The sequence below is a fragment of the Mirounga leonina genome, unplaced genomic scaffold (genome assembly GCF_011800145.1).
Source record: "Mirounga leonina isolate KUSES-001 unplaced genomic scaffold, KU_Mleo_1.0 Mir_454, whole genome shotgun sequence".
NCBI classification, from domain to species: Eukaryota; Metazoa; Chordata; class Mammalia; order Carnivora; family Phocidae; genus Mirounga; species Mirounga leonina.
Genome location: NW_023270763.1, coordinates 3,320,141 through 3,341,485, shown reverse-complemented (window position 1 = coordinate 3,341,485; position 21,345 = coordinate 3,320,141). Strand labels below are relative to the sequence as shown.

The window sequence follows — 21,345 nt, the reverse complement described above, 5'->3', positions numbered from 1 at the left end:
TGGGTCTCTGGCTTCTGTCACACCTCATTTCTGGAGCAGCCAGTCCCCAACCTTTTGGCCCTGAACGTTCTCAGAAAATGTTCCCTAAGGCAGAGAGAGGACAGGATTCTCAGTTGCAGGCTCTGGGCCTCCACCAGCTGAATGTGATTTTCCTCTTGGGCTCCCTTCAGGGACCCCAATGGCCCCCCCCAAGTCATCAGGCCAATTATGCTGTCTGCTGGCTGGAGAACCCACAGAAATATCTCAGGATGGCCTCAGAAATATGAATTTTCTATTAAAATATTTGAACCTGGATCACATTCAACCCCATAATGTAGTGGTTTGCTCAATGACTGTAGAATATGGTCTCATCTGAGGAGAAGCAGGACATTTTAAGACCGCGGTGCCCAAAATTAACAGCTTGGAATTTTCATCCATGCTGGCTGTTAATTGACTTAAGCCATTAGTGGGAAAGTGGGAAAGACATTTTGGCAAATCCTGAAGTGCTTGTATAGGCAAAGCCGTGGACACGATCAGACCATTTAACAAGAGGCATCTGGCGAACCGACCATTTTAGGAAAACGGGCTGTTTCATCAGACGGTTTGCAAAAGCTTCCGTGCTTCCCAAACACAGCATCTGAGAATGGTTCCACCTCGAGACAGAACCAAACCCCTAAAACCCACCGTGAGCATCACAGAAGCTGGCAACCACCATCAAATTTCGGTTTTCTGGGGAAACACGGTGAGGCCTTGTCACCAACCTCCAAACCTCTTCTCGCTTTGCCTTTTCCTTGGTGCCGCGGGGACCTCAGATCATCACGAGGTGGGGGTCACGGGGTCAAGGCCACCCCCCAACATGGTCAGCTCAAGGCCCACAGCGCGTCTCCAGCTCAGGCCCTCTGGCTTCTCTCTCCTGCAGGCGGATGTTGGGTGAGGTGAGGCGGCGGGGTTGACCGGGGTCCCCTAGCTGTGGGTCAGGGTCAGAGGCTGCCGCTGTGTGGGGGAGGGACCACAAGCCGGCAGGTGAGCCGGCAGGAAGGCCATGAGCGTACCCCAAATACTTCCGTTGGGTGCGAGTACCAATGCTGACCTCCAGAGGTGCGGCCCCGCCAGGCTGGGGCCATTTAGAAACGATTCATGATTTTTACGGAGTGGTTTTTTTATTTTTGGTCCCCCAAACACCTCATTTTGCAGAAAACACACTTCCGGCTTCCATCCATAGCTCACTGCGAACAAGGCCCCGCCTTCGCTGGCAAATCTTTTCTGGAACGACCCACTGTTTGTCTTATCCCGAAGCCAGTGACACCGGCTTTCTCCTGAGCCCCCGGGCCTTTCTGGGGCTCGGCTGCTGGAGCCTCTGCGGCCCCACAGGCTGGCCCCCTCCGGGCAGGTGCACTGTCTGCGCTCAGAGCTCAGGCCCCAGCGTGAGGAGGGTCCCCCCGGCCCAGCCCCCCGGGTGCACGGAGCAGGGTTCTCCCGCTGCAAGTAGGTGAACAGTCTCAGGCTAACCTAAGCAAACGGAACTCATCGTCGGAACTAGGGCGCTTGCCCCGTTGACAGGAACAGTTTGGAAACTGGCGCTTTGCCGAGGGCCGTGCCAGGGGCTCAAGCTCCCTAGTGGGGCCCAGGCCCCCATTATCCTGTGGATGGGGCTCTCGGTGAAGGAGAGGAGGACCCAGAGCCCCAGTTCCCTTCAGCGGCAGCCCCTGCGCCCCACTGCTGCTTCCGCGCCCACCGATGCGCACTGTGGGCCACCTGGGGCCGGGCTCTGCGGGACTCGGGGCGCGGGCATCCTCAGCGGGGCGCGCTCCGCTCCTGCCCCTCCCCCGTCCCCAGTCCCATCCTCAGGGGCCGAGGAACCGCGCACTCAGGCCTCCTCCCGGGCTGGGACCCTCACCCACGTCGCTTTTCCTGCCTCGGGCAGTCCACCTACCTGTCACCCAGCACGGCAGGGGGGTTCTGTTCCTGGTGACGAATGCCGCGTTCAGAAAGGCCGTCCATGAACTTCTCAACAAGCACAGTCTTCACGAAAGAGCTTTGCGCGGCCCAGGCCCAGGGAACGCGCACGTTTTCTCTGTGGTCAGGAGGACAGTGTGTGTGCCCCGCGGCCGCCAGGCTCCGAGCTTCGCGCAGGGGCACTGGCTTCTTCAAGGCCCTGCGCCCCAGCTCTTCCCGGAAGGCAGTGCGGTGGCTCAGGACCCTGGCCCTGGGGCTCCCGGCCACCTAGCTCTGGAGCCCGATCTGCCCCTTGCCAGCTGGCTTCCCTGGGGGCAGGTGTCTGCACCTCTCTGGGCGTTTCCTCATCTACAGGCCGGGAGCCCTGGTGGAGTCCCGTGGACTGACACGGGCCAAGAACACAGAAGGCCGCCCGGCCAGCGGTGGTGGTCAGTAACCGTCCGCTGTCTTTGACAGGCAGGCGCATTGACATCCTGGGGACGGCGGGAAACGCGCAGTTTTCAGTGTCATATTTATGGACGCTGGAAGATAGGCCGTCGATGGCGGCAGGGGAAAAGAGAAAAACGAAAACGTTCTTACCTCTGGCTCGTTGGTGGCAGTGCCGGCTCCTGGAGCAAGAGGGCCATTTTGGAACTACAGGCCCCGCTGCTCCCTGCAGCCGGCAATCCGCCTCTCCCCAGGGCCGGCCTGCCTTGCCTGCACGTGGGAATCACCTGGATAGCTTTCAAAAAAGAAGCGGGTGCCTGTCCCAGCCCCCAGGGATCCTGTCTTCATTGGTCCGGGTGTGGCCGCAGCCCTGGGGTCTGTGAGCACTCCCAGTGATCCTGAAATGCACCGCGCATGGCGGGGAGTCACCCTGTGACGCACGTGGGGATCTGGAGAGGGAAGCCTCTCCTGGGGGTCAGGAGGGAGGCCTTGCTCCGGCCTGCATGCCCGCCAACCAAGGCTAAGTCTGGTAGGGAGCAGTGGAGCCTCTGGGGCACGGCCAGGTGGTGGGACGACGTGGCCAGGTGCCCCCCGCGTGCGTCTCCCCGGGAGAGTGTAAATCCCTCTGACCTCAGCCCTGCTCTGTGTGCGCACCTGCATCTCCCCGGGAGCGGGGTCTGGGACAGCTGCGTGTGTGGTTGAGGCCTGCACCGGGGTTCATCTTTACAGCCCTAGAATTCACGAGTCCTTTCATCGATACTTGAAGAAAACCACAAGTGAATAAGGAACAAAATGATGTTTTTATTAAAAATCGTACCCATAGCACCTCTCTGTCTTCCTACAAGTTTTTTTTCTTTTCTTTTCTTTCTTCTTTTTTTTTTTAACGAGATCTGGTTTTCTGCACAATTCCAGAAAACGTTGTTGGGAAAACTTGAGGATTGACCTAAACTCTCCATAACCCAGAAGGCGCCGTGGAGGGGAGATGAGGCGTGCCTCCGCAGACTAGCTCAGTTCACAGATGGCTACAGTGTTTCTGCCTTCCCGACCCCTGGTCCATGCTACAGGGATGCTGCATTAAGGACAGCCAGATTGGGATACGTGGATGGATTGCTCATTGGGAGAATAACTACACTGTGTGCCGAGAATTCGTAAAAACTAGAAACCATGCTACGATCCATTACGCAAACACCATGCTTCAGTCCAGTCGTGATCAAGTACAAGCCCAGCATCAAAAGAAGTTTACAGAGCACGCGTGACCCTTCCTCCTGGCGGCCTGGACATTTTCGCTGGCCGTGGGTCTGGTCCCTCACTCGCGGGGCATGGGCCCCACCTTGCCCTAGGCCACACGGTCCTCTGCTACGACGTTTCATCGAGTACTCCTTAAAAGCTTGGCCGTGAGAGCAGCGGAGGGGAAGGCTGGGGGAGGAGGGGCTCGGTGTGAGCCGATTTATCCAGGAGGGGGTACACGAGGCCATGCTGATGTGCTTCACGCCCGCTGGGCGCGGGCACTGCCTGCAGCCGCCCCCGCCGCTCACCTGTCTGGGCACGCGGTGCTCTGGTGCCGGGCGGAGAGGGGCAGCCCCGTGCATGCCCAGCCCTGCGGCTCCGACAGACAGCCCGGCCCCTCGTGGCCGCTTCGCTGCTTCACCCCCACCTGTCAGCTCCATCTCCAGTGACCCACCTGAGGGCGAGCCTGGCCGGGGAGCGCCCGCATGACGTCATTCCGGAGGACGGCAAGAAGCGGACGTCTCATCTTGTCTTGGTTAAATGTTGCTTGTTCGTGTGAGATAGTTTTTTTTCCTCTGTAAGGGTGAGAGGCCGGGAAGTGACGCTTGTCCCCGCGCCACTCTGGGGCGGGGGGGGGAGGGGCAGACACCGGACTGCGAACACCCTCTCTTCCGCTGGGTGCAGCCTCTCCCCGGGGCCCGGCTAACAGCGGGTCTGCAGCCAGGGTAGGCTCAGCAGTTCCACGCAGGGCAAGTTCAGGAAGGGGAGAGAAAGCACAGGGAAGAGGATGAGCCTTGAAAAAGGTGTCGTGTCGCGGCAGAAACCCCCAAGGCAAAGAACACACCTCAAACCAAATCGTCCTCATTCCAACACGTTCTAACACTTTCCCCCGTTATTTAAAGCAAAGTCCATATGGCTTAGAGAGCGAAGTCACGGAAGGCAGGGTTTGTCCGAGTTCTCTGCTGGCGCCTGTCTTCCAAGAAGTTCCGCCTGCGTCTCGGGCCGAGAGCAACGAGCAGGGGCTCCGGACCTGAGGGGCGTCCTGTCCCGTGAACTCTGGTGGGTGATTCTCACGCACAAGTGGCTTTGGGCAGAGCATCTAGGATTTTTGGTTTAGACTATTTCTGCTTCCACTCAGAAAAAGGCGGCAGGAAGGAGAGAAGGAAGGGAAGGAAAAGGAGGGGATTGAGAGAGAGAGAGAGAAAGGAACCTTCCCTCTAGTTTTGGAAAAACTGAAAAGGGGCTTTTCACCCAACACAAAACTCTCCTCGGTCTCCTGGGGCCACAGGCAGCCTCTCTGAAAGCAGAGGGCCCCATGGAGGTGTAGAAGGAAGACAGCCGAGGAGACACCACACGCTCTCCGTGTGGCCCGGAGACAGGCTCCCCACCCTCAGGGCACCGCAGGTCATCTGGGAGGACAGCACCTGCCTCGCTCCCCTGGGCCTTGGGGCTGTCAGCACGATGCCGGGCAGTGTCACGGCCACACTCCTTCTGGCGAGGTGGGGACACCGGGCCCCCCCCGAGCTCTGGGCGCAGTCTGGCTGGCACCAGGGGCATGCCGCATACGCCGGACCTAGGCTCTGGCCTGGGGGGTCGGCCCTGCTCCGCAGCCACATCAGACCCCTCTTGCAAGAATACTGTGATGGCCGGAACCACAGCTACAGTTTGGACTCTCGAATTTTCAACGTAGCTCACGCTATTTTCATGTAGCTAAAAAACTAAAATGAAACAATAGCAAAGGGGAAAAAAAAAATTTCCAGGAAACCCGTTAAGGCTAGAAGCTGGGCTCGGTCGGGGTGGGGGATGCAGCGGCACTGCTGGGCAAGGCAGTGGGCAGCAGGCGGAGCAAGGAGACCAGGGGGCCACGCTCAGAGGAAGGCCGGCGCCCACCTGTGCAGGAGGCCCGGTGAGGAGGAGGCAATTCGGGGCCTCGTTTGCTCAGAGCTGTTTTGCTTTATTTGGAGACACTGACGCTTTTCGTCTTTCTCATGTACAAAGCTAAACAATAAAAAGGCACCTGGAGACAGCAGAGACTCATTCATTTCATGTGGCATATTTTAAAAAAAGATAAAAAGATTTAAAAAATACTCTGGTTAACAATGCACACCTCTTACACAACAAGCAGTTCTGCAAGCGCCGTCCGGTTCTGTGTGGGTTAGCGGGGTTGGCCGTGTGCTGTGTTCTCGGGAAGGAGCTAGCTTGCTGAGTGAGGGCCGGCGTGGGGCTTCCAGCCCGGGGTGGTTTCCGGCTCTGCACCGTCAGATTTAAGGACAGAAAGGAAGAAAACGGCCCAGATATTTCACCACTGGGGTGACACGGTGCAACCAACGGGGTCATCACCGGGTCCGACGACCCCACCTCGCAATCTCTTGCCCCCTTGCCAGGAACCTGGAAGCTGATTCCTTGCCTAGAAACTGCGGAGGGAGAGTATTTCAGAGGTGGATGCAGTCAGCTGGAAAATCGCGGAGCCCAGGGCAGACTTCGCTCTGCGGGCGGGGAGGTGGCCAGAGCCCAGCCGGGCGGTGGCACCAATGGAGAGCCCGGCGCACAATGGTTCTCTGGAGGCACAGGAGGTAGAGAAGGGGAAGGAGCGGTCTGGATGCAGGCTCCCTCCATCCCCGCTCTGCCTCCCCCTGCAGCCTCCCAAGTTGGGCGTCGGGATGGAGAAACCCGGGGCCGGGGGGTTGGGGGGGTCTGAGGCCTTCCCGCCATTGCACCACTGAAATACACCTTCTCATAAAAAGAAAAGAAAACAAAGAAACCCGCTTCCTGCAGCGATGTTACAAAAAGCCGTTAAAAAAACCTTCCTAATTGAAATCTAGTGTCCACAAGTAGGTAAAATCATCACTTATCAGAATTCTCTTTAAACAAAAGCTTGAGCTCAGTTATTGGAGTTGATTGTCTTAACAAAAGGAGGCTGGGAGGTCCGCCGAGGCCCCGCTGGGGCCGTCACACGAAGGAGGAGAAGCCGGTGAGCGGAGTCCGGGCGCCAGGGCCCGCGGGCGCGAACACGGCGCTCTGCGTGGTGACCACGGTGTGCAGGTGTGGGCCCGCCTCGCCGCCCGCCACCGCCTCGTACCTGTGTGGGGCGCGCCCGCCTGGGGCCCGCCGCTTCCACGAGTTGTAGTAGGTGGGGTCGCTCATGTAGTGGTTGACGAAGGAGTGCTGGGGGGGCGCGTCCTCGGACTCAGAGTCGGTGCCCTGGGGGGACAGCGAGGTGTGAGCAAGCACACGGAGGGGGAGGCCAGCTGGGGGGTGGGCATGGGCAAGGGGATGGGGCGGCCTGGAGGGAGGGGGGGGCAGGCCCGGGGGGGGGGGGGGGCATGGGGGAGGGGATGGGGCAGCCTGGAGGGAGGAGGAGGATAGCCCTGGGGGGACCGGTGGCCACAGGGGAGGGCAGTCACGGGGAAGCATGGGGGCAGCCACGGGGGAGCGTGGCAGGGATGTGGCCACAGGCAGCCGGGCTGAGCTGGAAGCAGGGAGTGGCCAGAACGCAGGAGTAGCATTCACGACCCAAAGTGGGAAGGTCTGTGTCCGTTCCCGCCCTCTTCCCCTTCCTCCCCCCACTCCCATCCTCCACACGAGGTGCGCCCACACCTCCCCAGCCTGACCGCCCCCCGCAGACACCCGGCTGAGCTCGGCAGCTCCGCTGTGTTCACGCAGGGACAATGTGCTGTCCCAGCTGCTCCCAACCCCTCCGTGTGCTGAGCCTGTCCCAGGAGGGGTCCACACTGCCCTCTGGCCCCAGGACAGGTCTCCATGGCCTCCAGGGGGCGCTCTGTGTCCTCACGGGGCAGAAGGCCCGTATGGTGGGGCCCAGTGGGCTTGCCCGACCCTGCGGTGTAGGCTGGCCAGACCACAGGGAGTGGGCCCTGAGCCACGTGGAGGCGAGGAAGGGGCATCCTCCATGGGATACAAATTCCACGTGCTGTCACCTCCATGCACACCTCTGTGGGGAGGCTGCCGAGGATCGAGGCCCGAGTGAGCCAGGAGGTCTAACGGAGCCACCCAGCCCTGGCTCCCCAGGCCCTAGAGAGACCTGGCCCCTTGCCGAACGGTACACAAGAGCCCGCCCTGTTGACGCGTGAAGGCCAGTCTGAGGGGGTTTCTCTCCCTTTCTTTTTATCACATACATCCGCAGTTTCCGTTAAGAACGTTTAGTCCACGGCGTTTCGGTGTTCATATATATATATTTTTAAAGATTTTATTTATTTATTTGACAGAGAGAGACACAGTGAGAGAGGGAACACAAGCAGGGGGAGTGGGAGAGGGAGAAGCAGGCTTCCCGCTGAGCCGGGAGCCCGATGTGGGGCTCGATCCCAGGACCCTGGGACCATGACCCGAGCCGAAGGCAGACGCTCAACGACTGAGCCACCCAGGTGCCCCTCTGTGTTCATATTCTTGAAGCAAAACTCTATTTCCTGGTTTCCGGGAGTCGACTTTAAATCACTGGAAGCACCGCTAGCAGGCACAGTGGGTGAGGCCATTTTCCCAAGACAGTGGAGGCCCCCCTTTCCCTGCCCCAGAGCTGCTCTGTGGCCCTGGGAGCTTCTCGCACCCTGGGGAGCTCTGCCACTTGCCGGGGTGCAGCCCGCAGGCGGGCCAGGCTCTGCTGCCAGGCCCCACACCCTGAAAACACGGTGGGCTCCTCCCTGCACCACCGGGGACCTAGCAGAGGCCACGGACACCTCAAATATGCCAAAAACAGGTCCAGAGACGTGTGCCTGCCAGCCTTTCAAGTTCAAGGGGTGGGGTGGGGGGGACGGGAGCCTGTGGCCGGGTAAAGCCTCTCCCGTTCCCGATGCCCTGGCTGGGCTCTGACCCTGCCGCTCCTCACACCTCCTCTCTGGGCCCTGCCTGAGCTCTGCCCTTTTTCCTCTCCCTAGAGGGTGTCAGGAGGCCCCTGAAGGCTGTCTCAGAATCACCAGGGAAGTTTTGGGAGAGCACAGATCACTGGGTGTGGTTCCTGCTGTCTTGATGGCGAGGGTCTGGGGCAGGGGCCGGGAATGTGCATTTCTTAGAAGCTCCGGGGGGATTCTGATCAGTGGCCAGGCCGGAGTGAGGGCAGGGAAGGCGGGGAGAGCCGACTGTTGGCCCCCATTCTACGTGCCATCTGTATAGAGACTCATGAAAGCCAGAGAGCGTCCCTTGGTGCTCTGAGCCACCCTCCCTCATCTGATGGGGAGGGCATGGCCCACATCACCCCCATGCAGGAAGCTCGATAGGGGGACTCACACTGTCCTCCACCCCGGAGCTGGCGCTGTGTCCTGTAAGCCTACGAAAGTGGGCAGAAGTCCCTGTGGACGTCGAGGGGGGCCGGAGCCTCCTGGGATTTTCCAGACGCAGACTGAGAATCTGGCTCTCACTCGAATACTTACAGGAAAGTAACAGTAAGTCACAGATTTGGGACTTCTCAGGACGTGAAATGTAAACTGTTTATGTTATGGCGCAATCAGCGGCTGGCAGCTGAATGCATTTGTGGTTCTGCTTTTTATGGAGTCAGAGCTCATGCAAATGCAGGTCTGATGAAGGTCCCCTCCTGACACATCCCAGGATGCAGAGAGCGTCCAGCCCCTCCATAATCGGACAGTGATGGTGACAAGAGAGCCAAGAGGCGCTGCTTTTTAGCAGACGCTGCTACATGCAGAGTGACGCCCTGCACAGTCTCTGACACTGCACAGCGGCCTGTGAGCTGCCGAGTTTTATTCCTATTTTAGGGGTGAAGAGAGAGGCTCAGAGAGCCAGCGAGCTGCCCAGTGTCCCAGGCGGGGTGGGAGCCGCCCAGGCCTTGTAGCCCCGAGGCTCCCGCTGCCTCGCCTTCCTGTCGGCTGAGCCGACTCACAACCCCCCACCCGTCATTCCCAGACCCACCGAGCTCTGAAAACCAAAAGCTGTTTTTGGAACTCATCTGGCGGCAAAGCCTGGCCCGCGTTGGGCTAATTTGGCAGCTAATCCTGAGCGCAACTGACGTCAAACTATTTAGCGTGAATAGTGCTCGGTTTTGCTGCAGAAATGCTAACGTAGTTTGGTCGGAGATTGCTGCCCCGACCCTGCTGGGGACGTGACCTAATGGTCAACGTATTCCCACAGCCGAAAAACGCTGAGTTCTTCAATGGCCCTGGCCTTGGGGGCTGCAGGTAAGAGATGGGGCACCTGTAATTCCGGCAGCTAAAGTCTGTTTCTTCCTCTGTTTTCCAGCGGCCTCGAGGGGCTTAGGAGGCAAAGCTCTGTGTACACGGAGTCTGGCAGGAACAAGGGCAAAGGTCACCTGAAGGATCAGGTGGAGTCTATGTTATCGGCCCCTGAGCTGGGTTTGTCCCTCCTTCACACACCCATCTTGGCTCTAAGATCTGCAAGCTCAGGAGCAAAGAGTTCCCGTGGAGATGCGTCGGGGGCAGCCCCCCTCGAGAAAGGCACAGGACACTCGGGATGATGACAGCGGGTCCCACACCAGCTGGGGTCAGGGGTCATTGTTATGTGAAGACTGAACGTAAGATTCAAGATTTTCAGCCTCCTCACACCGTACCCTCTGGTGCTCGGAGGCCACCCCGCGCACCGCCTGTCCCAACCGCGAAGGATACGAGCAAAAGCGTGCGAAGGAGCGACTGGAGTCAATCTCCTCGCTTTGTGTCTGAAAGGACCGAGACCCAAACAAGCACGCCACCTTCCCTGGGTCAGACTGGTCGGGGAGAGAGCCGGGCCAGACCCAGCGCTGGTATCACGGCCAAAGGTGGCAGAAATAAAGCCTCTTTAGAAACACGTCGGGACACCTTCCAGGCCAGCTGCCTAAAGGGTTAGGCCTCTGATCGGGGGAAACGGCCACATGCAGGCGTCCGCTTCGGCAGACCTGCCCAGGGCCCGCGTCTCCCTGGTCTTGCGACCCCTGCCCACCCCTCCTCCTGCAGCTGTTGGGTCATGGAGAAGCTGGGCTCACAGTCACCAGGTGGCAGCCGGGGGAGGGGGGGCTGTCTGGTCTAGAAGGGACTCCCGCGTTCTTGCAGGAGGCAGTCTTTCCAAGGGCACGTCCAGCCCGGCTTAGAGGATGGATGTATCCCGTGTCCCACACCCGTATGCCTGTTCACGTGGTGAACGATCTAGTCTCACTGGAGATGGCTCAGAAGCTACATCATTATATGTTTTCTCAACCACAGACCTCAAAGTCCTACGGAATGGAGACGGGGTCTGTGATAGATGTGGGTGCTGAGAAGAGGCCCCGGCAGGAGACGGTTGGGTGGTTGTCCGGCTCACAGTGACGTCCCAATGTGCGTGTCTGGGCTTTGACCTTCCCGAATGAACTTCAGGAAGTGATCCTTCTCTACGTGTCCTTGTCCGTGGGCTGAATGGCCTGTCCCTCATTAAACAGTGATTGGCTAATCAGAATCCTCCCTGGGACTCTCTGCACTGCATGCAGAAGAGCAGTTTTCTTTATGGGGCAAAGCTGGGCGGCCGGCTGTGTGTCCTGAGTGGGCAGGGCCCAGAGACCCAGCCAAGAGCACCTGTGAGGGGAGAAGACCATCCTGCAGAAAGACAGGAGAGACAGGAGCGTAAGAGTGGAGGGTCACATGACACGTAAGCCTGGCCTCCTGGCTCCTGCTAAGCCCTCGACATGATCTCCGCGAGAGAGCACTGAATCAAAATGCCATCCTTCCTCCTGCTGCCTGCTCTGTTTATTGTTTATGTGACATTATTATTTTTTAATGGGGATGTATTTTAGTGAGTTAGAATTATTGACAAAAAGGCAATGCTGCAGGGTCCTTTCTTTTTAAGTTTCCTGTGTGATATGAAGTAGCGATGTGTGTTGGTTTCCCAGGAAACCAGAGAAGGACAGCAGGTGATTGGATGTGGTGGCAGTTTCTAAAGGTGCACAGATGCCTGGCGGGCAGCTAATAGAGATAATCTCAACACTTTCGGTATTATATTTGCAAGATGAAAGAGTCAACTATTAACAGGGAATTAATTAGATATGAGGTCTAAGTTGGTTGGAGCAGGAGAGGTTTTGAAAACAGTTTTTATCATGCGATTCGAATAGCAGTCCTGATACACAGTTGCGTGAAAACCCGGTGACAGACCCTCTTATTCCGAAACGGAGAAGGAGAAGGAGCCACTGCAGGGGTCAGTCAACACCAGTGGCCTGACTCACAGTGGCTCCAATCAGGCAGGTTCTGGGGCTCCTGTGAACCCATTCGCAGAATTTCCACTTTAAGCAATATTCCTGAAAACGGTTAAAAAAAAAATACCCTGGGGAGAAAGGGACAGCGTCGCTAGCTTCTTAGTGAAATAACAGCTTTGCAGAAGAGTACTTCCAGCCAAGACCTTGTAGGGTTGCGGGCTCCTTATCTCCTGGGGCTCTGCAGAGGAGGGTGGGCAGGAGGGGAGGGCATCAAACCCTCGATGAAGCCCAGGGCCCAGAACGTGCCTTACTCTTCACCTCCGACATCTCAGCATGCAGTCTGTCTAAACCTAGAAGCTGCCTCTGGTGGAGGGGATTAGTATCCGGAATCTAAATCCAGTCCTAGTTGAGACAGTGCCCTGGCATACTGTGCTGCGGCCCACTCCTGGGTCTTTCTCCCTGGGACCCTTGCCCATCTCTCTGAGGGCTCTGTCTACAGCGGCATACTTTGACCCTGTTTCTGTGCGTCTGGGGTTCAGGGGCTAGGCCAGAAGTCATCACTGCCAGATTTAGGGAGCCCATGCTTCTCCCCTCTGAATACCAGAACCACCCATTACGAATGGAAAAGGTGTTTCCAGAATGGCTGGTGAGGAGCCAGCAGATTCTCTTCCTGGTGGCGCAACGATTTAACTGGGGAAAGTTATTTTATAAACAGGCATTTAAAGTCTCTGGAAATAGTGGCAAGGACATATAGCAAATGGAGAAAGATTTATTCCACAAAAATCTAAATTTCACTAAGAACAGCAAAAGTCAGAGGCACTTGAACTGTGACCTGCATCAATGCCCCCACCCCCGATCCCCAGCTCAGCATGACGGAAGCTCTATCCCGGGCAGGTATGGCCAAGAGAACGGGGTTCCCTTCCTCACCCTGTCTTCACCTGTAGGCTGGTTGGTCTACACCACTTGAGAATCCTGAGCCCGCATTGCCCCTGCCTCGGATAGCTTGTAGGGAAGATGTCTGACACGGAGAGGGGCCAGCTCAGAAGCCCAGGGACTACCATCTCCACCCAGTGCCCTACTTGTGCAGTTGGTACGTCACTATGGGAGAAGGGAGCCACTGGCTCCACCCCCAGCTTTGGTGCTGTGACATGGAAGTCCCACAGAGTGCGGAGAGACAGTCCATTAGAACAGAGAGCTCCAGAGTTCTCCTAAGGGGAATGGCTTTGTTGGGAAAGAGCATGCCTAAGGGCATTGCTGAAAACAGCGGAGTCCTTTGGGGTGAGAAATTATGAGGAAGCTGGTAGTTCCATGATTGTAACAAGTGAAGCAATCAACTAGCCAGAAGTTTAACAGAGAGAACTGGGGAAAGAGAGACAGCTCAGGAGAACTCTCTTGGAAGCAGAGCAAAATTCAGATTGACAACATCTTGCCCCTCAAAAGGGCTGCACTTTAATTGGATCAAGCTATGGAGTAATGTAGAGCCCTGGGCACTGTGAAAAATAATAGAGCCAGCCAGCGGTGGAGGTTAAGAGCTGGGTGTGATACCAACAGCGATAGACCGTCCAGAATCTTAACGGGGGTGAGAAAAAGAGACAGAGAAAGCCTGGCTGGGACCATGGTCATCCCTGGTATTCAGGGGCCTGAATGCATCCTCAAGGCTGTGCCTCTCAGGAAGGGCGTCAGGGGGGTGCCTGGGGGGGGCTCAGTCGTTGGGCGTCTGCCTTTGGCTCAGGTCATGGTCCCAGGGTCCTGGGATCGGGCCCCGCATCGGACTCCCTGCTTGGCGGGAAGCCTGCTTCTCCCTCTCCCACTCCCTCTGCTTGTGTTCCCTCTCTTGCTGTGTCTCTCTCTGTCAAATAAATAAATAAAATCTTTAAAAAAAAAAGGAAGGGCATCAGAGTCCACACTGCGGAGGAACCCGATTTCTACCGCACTAGTCCAGCCAAGTCACTAAGCAAGAAATAAGCAAATAAGCAAACAACAAGAATAATCCTTGGGGTGGAGGATATCAGTATTCAGAGTTGACACAATATGTTAACTAAAATGATCTATTTAAAAAAAAAAAACCAGGACAGTGTGTTCCATACATGGGGCAAAAATCAGGCAGCCTCTGAGGAGGCCCAAATGTTGGCAGACAAAGACCTTGAAGCAGCTATTATGATATATTCACAGAACGAAAGGAAGCTAGGTTTAAAGAATGAAAGTAAGATGACAATATTGCACCCAGCAAAGAAATTCAATAGAGATAGAAATTACTTAAAAAGAACCAAATGAGAAGTTTTGGCATTGAAAAATACAATAGCCAAAATGAACAAATCAACAGAGGGGCCCCATGGTATGCTGGGTCTGGCAGAGGAAAGAATCAAGGCACGTGGAGATATCGACAGAGGTTATGCAATCTGAAACACAGAGAAAAAAGAATGAACACATACAAGAAAGAACAACAACAGAAGAAGAGAGAATCTGATGAAGGTACAGAGCACTGGGACGCGAGACCCTCATGATAGCACTGGGTTGAGAAGAGAAAAAAGAGGCAGAAAAAAACAGGCGAAAAAATGACTTAAAACTTTCCAGATTTGACCAAAAGCATTAATCCACACACCCAAAAAGCTCCATAAACACCCAGTAAGATAAATTGAACCAAGTCCACACCCAGACACCTCACAGTCAAAAACACAAAGACAGAAACTCTTCAAATCATGGACAAAGGAACTCACATAATATTAAGAGTTGGCTTCTAGTCAGAAAAAAACTGGGGGACAGAAGGCAATGGGGCAACATAGTCAAAGCGTTGAATAAAAACTGCCAACCAAAAATCGTCTGTTCAGCAGAACTACTTTCGAAAACAAAGGTGAAATAAAGACATTCTGAGATAAACAGAAACAGGAAAATTCTTTGCTAGCCAACTTGCCTTACAAGAGATACCGAAGGAAGACCGACAGGTTGAAAGCAAACAATACAGACAGAAATTCAAATTCACACGAAAAGACAGAATGTACCAACAAAGATGATCACACATGATTAGTTATAAGAGATAGTATGATTGCATATGTCTTCCCCTTTCTTCTCTTATGAGTTAAAAAACAATTTCATAAAATATGTATATGATTGTATTGTTGGGCATGCAATGTGTAGAAATGTAACATATTTAACAATAACAGCACAAAGGAGAAGGTGAAGAAATGGCACCCAATGGTGACTTGAATCCATAAGAAGAAATGAAGAGGACCAGAAAAAGTACATAAGCAGGCTATCGTGGTAAACTCTAGAAATATACTTGCTCTCCTTTCCTCCCTCGACTTCCTTTAAAGACATATAGTTCTGTAAAGTAGTAACTATAAAAAATGTATTCTTGAGTTTGTAACAGTATGGATATACAGACATAATATGTATAATAATAGCACAGAAAGGGGAGGAGGCCATAGAGTTGTATAGGAATAAAGTTTCTACATGTCACTGAGATTTAGTAGAAATCTTTTTTTTTAAAGATTTATTTATTTGTGTGTGTGTGTGTGAGAGAGAGAGAGAGAAGAGAGAGAGAGAGCACATGAGCTGGAGGATTGGGGGGGGGCAGAGGGAAAGAATTTCAAGCAGACAGACTCCCTGCTGAGCACAGAGCCTGATGTGGACCTCGGTCCCAGGACCCTGAGATCATGACCTAAGCTGAAATCAAGAGTTGGATGCTTAACCAACTGAGCCGCCCAGGTGCCCCTAGTATAAATCTTAAGTAAATGTTGATACTAGAGCAACGACTAACAAAAATAACTGAAAAAATAGAATAGAAGCAAAAATAAGCAAATTAAGAAGGTATACTAGAAAATTTTCACTTAAAAAAAGTGGGAGAAAAAGAGGAATAAAGATATGAGACATACAAAAGACAAATATCAAAACAGCAGATGTAAATTCTATCATAGCAGTAATTACATTAAATGTGAATGGATTAAACAATCTAGTCAAAAGGCAGAGATTGGCAGAACAAAACTGATATGCACCCAGCTACACACTATCTGTAAGAGATACATTTTAGATTAAAAGACACAAACAGGTTGAAAGTAAAAGAATGGAAATGAAACACCATGTCATCAGTAACCAAAAGAGAACCGGAATGGCTGAGTAATATCAGACAAAATAATCTTGAAGACAAAATTGTTACCAGAGACAGAGGGACATACTGTACTACGAAAGGGTCAATCCATCTAGGAGACATAACTATCGTATACATATATCTACCTGAAGACAGAGCCCCAAAATACACAAATTGACAGAATTCGAATGAGAAATAGACAATTCAATAATAGTTGGAGACTTCAATACATTAGTGGATGGCAGAAGATCAAAAACCCAGGTGACTTCCACAACACTGGGAATCAACCAGACCCCACAGACACATACAGAGCACTCCGCACAACTGCAGAATAACACGCTCTTTTCAAGTGCATATGAAACATTCTTCTGGCACAGACCATAAAACAAGACTCAACACATTTAACAGGATTGTAAATATACAAAGCATGTTCCTGGGCCACAATGGAAGAAAATTAAAAAATCAATAATAGAATGACACTTGGGAAATTCACAAATATGAGGAAATTAAAAACACACTCCTAAATAACCCACGTTCCAAATGGGTGAATTTGTGGTATGTGAACTACATCTCAATCAAGCTGTTTAATAAATGTGGTTCAAAGCAAGCTCTCCCATCTGAGCTGGCACTTCTGAGATGATGAACGTCCCCACGTCCCTCTGTTGGGATCCCGTGAATATTTAGTGCCTACAAATCTCCCAAATGCACAAGGTTCAAAGACAGGACCTAGCAAGATTATAAAGCGAAGAACTCTGGAAAAAGGATGGGCTTTATTGTATCTACCCACGGACCCGGGGGGCAGATAGAACCCAGGCATGGGAATTTCAGCTGGAGGTGACGGTCAGAGCTTTCCAGGGGCCTGGACCCCCAGATCCTAGGTGAAATTTTGCACATATATAGAGAGAGCATCTAACCTCTCATCAGGTTCCTGATAGAGCCCTTGACCCAAAAAGCACTGGGAACCACGAGAGGCATCTGTGGGAATTATAAAAGGAACCCCTTCCTCCTGGCACAGGCCTTGCGCTTAGCCACAGTCCTAGAGCGAGGACAACTAAAATCTGTGCAGCAGGTCTGCAGGGAGGGACAGAACTGGGAGCCCAGTGCTCAGATATGCCTTTCAAGAACCCCCTCCCCCCCTGCCCCCATCAGTGCATGTCCAGGGAAGACATAAAAACTTCCGTAAGCTTTGGCTTTATCCTCTATTACATGAAGATCATGACAACCTCCTTGCAGGATTTAGTGTGAATTCCACGCCCCTCTCTCCAGCACCTGCCCTCCTCCCCTCTTCCCTCCCTACCCTCAGCCCCTCCCTCTGTCCCCTCTGTGCCTGTGTGTGTTTGTATGTAGGTATCCATGTATGTGCGCATGTATGCACCTGTGTATATGCCGAGGTCAGGGCCTGTATACACTTAATAACCCTCCATCAAACCAGCTGAATTTGCATCTCAAAACAGCCCACTTGTGTGAGAGGAGAGACAGACTGGATGCGGCCCGTCCACCCATTCTGAGAATGCTTTCATGAACAAAGAGTTCAGAATTCATGCATCCAACCCGGGCTGCTGACCCCGGGGTGCTGAGCTGGAGGAGACAGTGGAGGCCGGGGCTCCGCCAAGCTCTGGATGACCTCACGCTTAGTCTTGTCGGCCGGCCAACGAGCAGAATCGCTCTACCTCATGGGACAGAAGGCAATGGGGCAACGTCTGAGATGGCTGAGCATGAGATGAGTGTGCCTGGCCCATAGTAGGTGCTCAATTAGTGCTTACCCTCTGTTACACCACCACGAGCTCGACCTGCAGGGCCAATGTGGGAGGGCTGTGGGCCCCAGACAGCCGCAGGCCCTGGAATTACGGACAGACGCCGTGCAGGGGCCCTGCGAACGCGTCTCTAACTGCTGCCACAGATGGTATGTGCTAGAAGGCCAGCCTACTCATTCCCAGCGTGTGGCTCTTGGTGCAAGCAGCCAGAACAGCTCGAGAAAAGCTGCTGTTTCCTTATCACAAAAAGGCAGGTCATTTTTGCCGCATTTCACTTGACAGTCCCTTAATTGCCGACAAATGTCCCTTTCCGGACCTCTGCGGTGCTGCTTGTTTTCCCCACGCCTGAGGCTACGGGACAGACAGGGCGCCTGGCGTCCTTTGTAAACAGAGAGCCCAGAGCGGAGGGGACGCGGTGTCACACGACACCCACCTGCCGCCCCATCTCACTTGGAGTTCATATACAAAGCACAATTTAAAAGAAGCCATTTTATTGAGCCCCAGGGCTTAATAAGGCCTGAATTCAGGTCCAAACGAAGGTGAGACTTATTTTAGATTAAATATTGATTTAGCGTATGAATGCCAAGAGGTGGGGCAGGCCTACGTGTCCAGCAAATGGCGTGGTGATTTTCCTCTCTCTCAAGACTTGGCATATGTGAAATAAAAAAGTTTAGGACTGATGGAGGACCACCTCTCTAACTGCCTCTCTAGCTCGCTTTGCTCGTAAATGCAAGGCACCGAGGCAGCACCCTTGTGGAGAAAGGCACCTCCCGGGGGCCGGGTGTGGGGGGCTGAGCCCCTGAAGGAGACTCCCATGGCTGCCCCCGGACGACATCCTCCCCTGACTGCTCCCTGATGGAGGCCTTGCCCGGGGCGTGCTCAGATGCTCAGGGGGCCTCGCATATGCAGGCCCATGGGTCCCAGGTGGGGGGCACTCCTCGGGGGCAAGGTCTCTCTGGTCCATCTGCTCAGTGAGGACAGGGACAAGTCAGAGTTTCCCAGACCCTGTAACGGTCCCAGAAGGGCAGTGGCTAAGTCCCCCTTTAGCACAAGGAAGCAGGGCAGGACAGAGGGGAAGGGGCTGCCAGGGTTGGGGTCCCGGGTTCGGTGGGTGTTGCAGGCTCAGACTGTCCGCCCCTGCAGCTGGGGTCTACCAGCCAGGTTCTACGGTCACCACCAGAAAACATGGTTGATTTCTGGAAGCCAAACAGAAAGTGAGCCAGCTTCGGGATCAGAAGGCACTTTGGGCGAGGTATTGATCTGAGAGTTGGCCCAGTACCCGTGACCTCCAGGCCCGAAGGAGCTGAAGCATGGAATTCCTCATCTATAAAAGGGAGTCATTTCCCACTGGCCCTGCTGCCCAGAGCGGCTGCGAGAGTCAGACGGGACCCGAGAGGCGGCGCCACGGGAAGGCAGAGGGCTGGTCACAGAGGTAGGGGATGGCGGTGGCAGCCACTGACCTCGGATTCCGAAGCGTCCACCGACTTCTCCTTGAGGTTGGCGCTCTCGGTCAGCACAGCTCCGTTGTACTTGTTGCAGATGTCCTCGTCTGAGTAGTGCAGCCCACCGGGGCTGGGCCGCGGCGGGGACCTAGGACAGGACGGGGCCGCAAGGGAGGGACGCGGGCTCAGGGCAGCTCTGGCCACGGACACCTCCCCCGGGGGCCTCCTGACCCGCCCTGCAGCCGTGGTCACATTGGTGAGAGGACATCCATGCTGATGGTCAGTCCGCCACAGCTTTGCGTGATGGCATGTGGAGTAGGAATTCGCTAATCCTACGAGTGCAGCCAGCCCCCAGGGGGCCAGACGGGAGGGTGGGGGGCTCCCGAGGTCACTCCCCTCCTGCCTGAGATATGCTTCTTTTTGTAGCTCCAGAGAGGGATGTAGGATGCCCCCTGCCCCCTGCCATTCCTTCTCCCCCCCAGGCTCAACGCTGCCCTGTTGGGGTTTGGTGGGTGCCCACGGGCACGGCGGCATGTCTGTGGCCAGCACCCCCACCGTGGCTGGTGCAGATCTTCAGGCAGAGGGGGGTTACGGCTGCTGTGTCCCTACCTGGTCCCATTCTTCTTCGAGAAGGTGTTCTTGACATTGAGGTGGCGGCTGTTGAGCTCCAAGGCAGCAAACCCTCCGTTGTCCAGTGTCACGGACTCCTCCATGTTGGAAATGCTCTTACCTGCAGCCGGAATGGGAGAATGGGTTCAGATGTTCCAGGAAAGGGCCCGGCGCAGCGATGCTGAGCCCTAGTTGGTCAGCTTATGGGTGTTTACTGAGTTCCTGCTGGAAGCAGAGCCCGGAGCCGGGCCGACCTGCTTGGGCTTGCAAGGCATCAGAGGTATCAGAGGCACGCTGGGAGGACGCTGCGCATTAAGGACAGCGAAACTGGAGCATTTCCGTGTTTATTTGCCCGACACCAAAGTACTGGTATTCTTACCAGTATTCTATGAAAGCATCTTCAGAATGTATAACCTTTTTTAAAAAGCAGGGAAATTAAATACTGAATACATTTCAAAATAAAAAACTCACGACCATGTAATAAAATAGTAAGGAGAAAGTAGATGTACGGGGAGGGGGGCCATGGAGGGAACAGGGCATCTTTGGGGTGGTGAAAATGTTTTAGAATTGGCTGTGGTGATGACTGCATATGTCCGTCAATATACTAAAAGCCACTTAAAAATCATAAATTTATAAATACATATGAGAACGTTTTTTAAAACACGTCAGCAGATCAAATGAATAACAGTGCAGTTGTGGGAAACCAAAGGGGCTGAAGGGTTTCTGATGGCTTCGTGTCCTCAGGGCTGTCCCTGTGCTGGGACCAGAGAGAATCTTCCAGACCTCCTTCTCCTCCTCCTCTGCTCCCAGAGGCCTGCAGAGCCTCCCCCGTGGTGCGTTTTTGACATAGTGGCTTGTTCCTTACTGTCTGCCTTCCATCTTCCCCGGCTCGACCCCAGCTCCTGGAGGTGGGGACCTCACCTGTTTATCTCCCGCTGTCCCCACCTCCAGGACAGGAGCCTGCTCCAGGTTTATTACAACCCTAGGGTGCCCTCTCTGCTACGAACCCAGCACCCCTCGACGGGCCCAGATGCTCGAGGTGCGTGCAGCAGGGGAAGCCGACAGAACACGGGCCAGCAGATGGAGGGAGGATGGGGCTGCTGGCCAGTGGGATCTGGCTGATGAGAGGGTGAGCAGGTGAAAACCGCTCTCAGAAAGGAAGTCCCACTGAGGACGGTGGTGTGAGGGGAGCAAGCAGGAGGGGGTCAGGCCGTAATCTTGAAGGTTTGGGCTCTGCATGGTTCCTTGCAGCAAGTCAGACATTCTAGTAGACAAGTAGGTTTTTTTTTTTTTTTTTTCCTAGGCTTCAATTATGATGTTAAATTAATACTCCAGGGTGAGGCTCACTATCAGAAGCTGCAGGTCAAATCTGTCTTTTCAGGCCTGTTTTCCAGATGCAGAAGGAGTGAAAAGCGGGGAGATCTTCTATGCGCCAGTTACAGGATTCTGTAATAGCGTTAACTCAGTAAAATGACATGCCATTCATACATAGTAAATCCCATAGGAATAAAATCTGATTTACGAGCACTTGTTAGAAGTGAATTTATACAGAAAAAAATAAATCTTTCCTTGGAGGGATGAATTGCTTAATGTTAGGAAAGCAAATGGCGAGGTGCCTGGCTCTGTTAACCCTTCAGGCGCAGTGAGGGATGGTGCTGAGGGGCGGGGGCCGGGGGAGCCATTCAGCCCAGTGCCTCACCCCCGGGGGCTCAGGCGCCCACTCGTCTGTGGGAGACCCCATCAGGGATCCACCTTCCT

The 21,345-nt window shown here is 54.3% G+C and overlaps 1 protein-coding gene across 4 annotated transcripts in view; it reads right to left on the bottom strand.

The window, feature by feature from the left end:
* Window positions 1-3,142: 3,142 nt before the first annotated feature.
* Window positions 3,143-21,345, bottom strand: part of SDK1 (sidekick cell adhesion molecule 1) — a 616,964-nt gene continuing 598,761 nt past the window's right edge. For all 4 annotated transcript variants that reach the window (XM_034988284.1, XM_034988283.1, XM_034988282.1 and 1 more), the window contains 3 exons: window positions 19,588-19,708; window positions 18,997-19,126; window positions 3,143-6,789 (listed from right to left, as the gene is read on the bottom strand). In XM_034988284.1, the coding sequence (XP_034844175.1) occupies window positions 6,538-6,789; window positions 18,997-19,126; window positions 19,588-19,708 (503 nt within the window). In that variant the 3' untranslated portion in view covers window positions 3,143-6,537. The remainder of the gene's footprint in view (window positions 6,790-18,996; window positions 19,127-19,587; window positions 19,709-21,345) is intronic.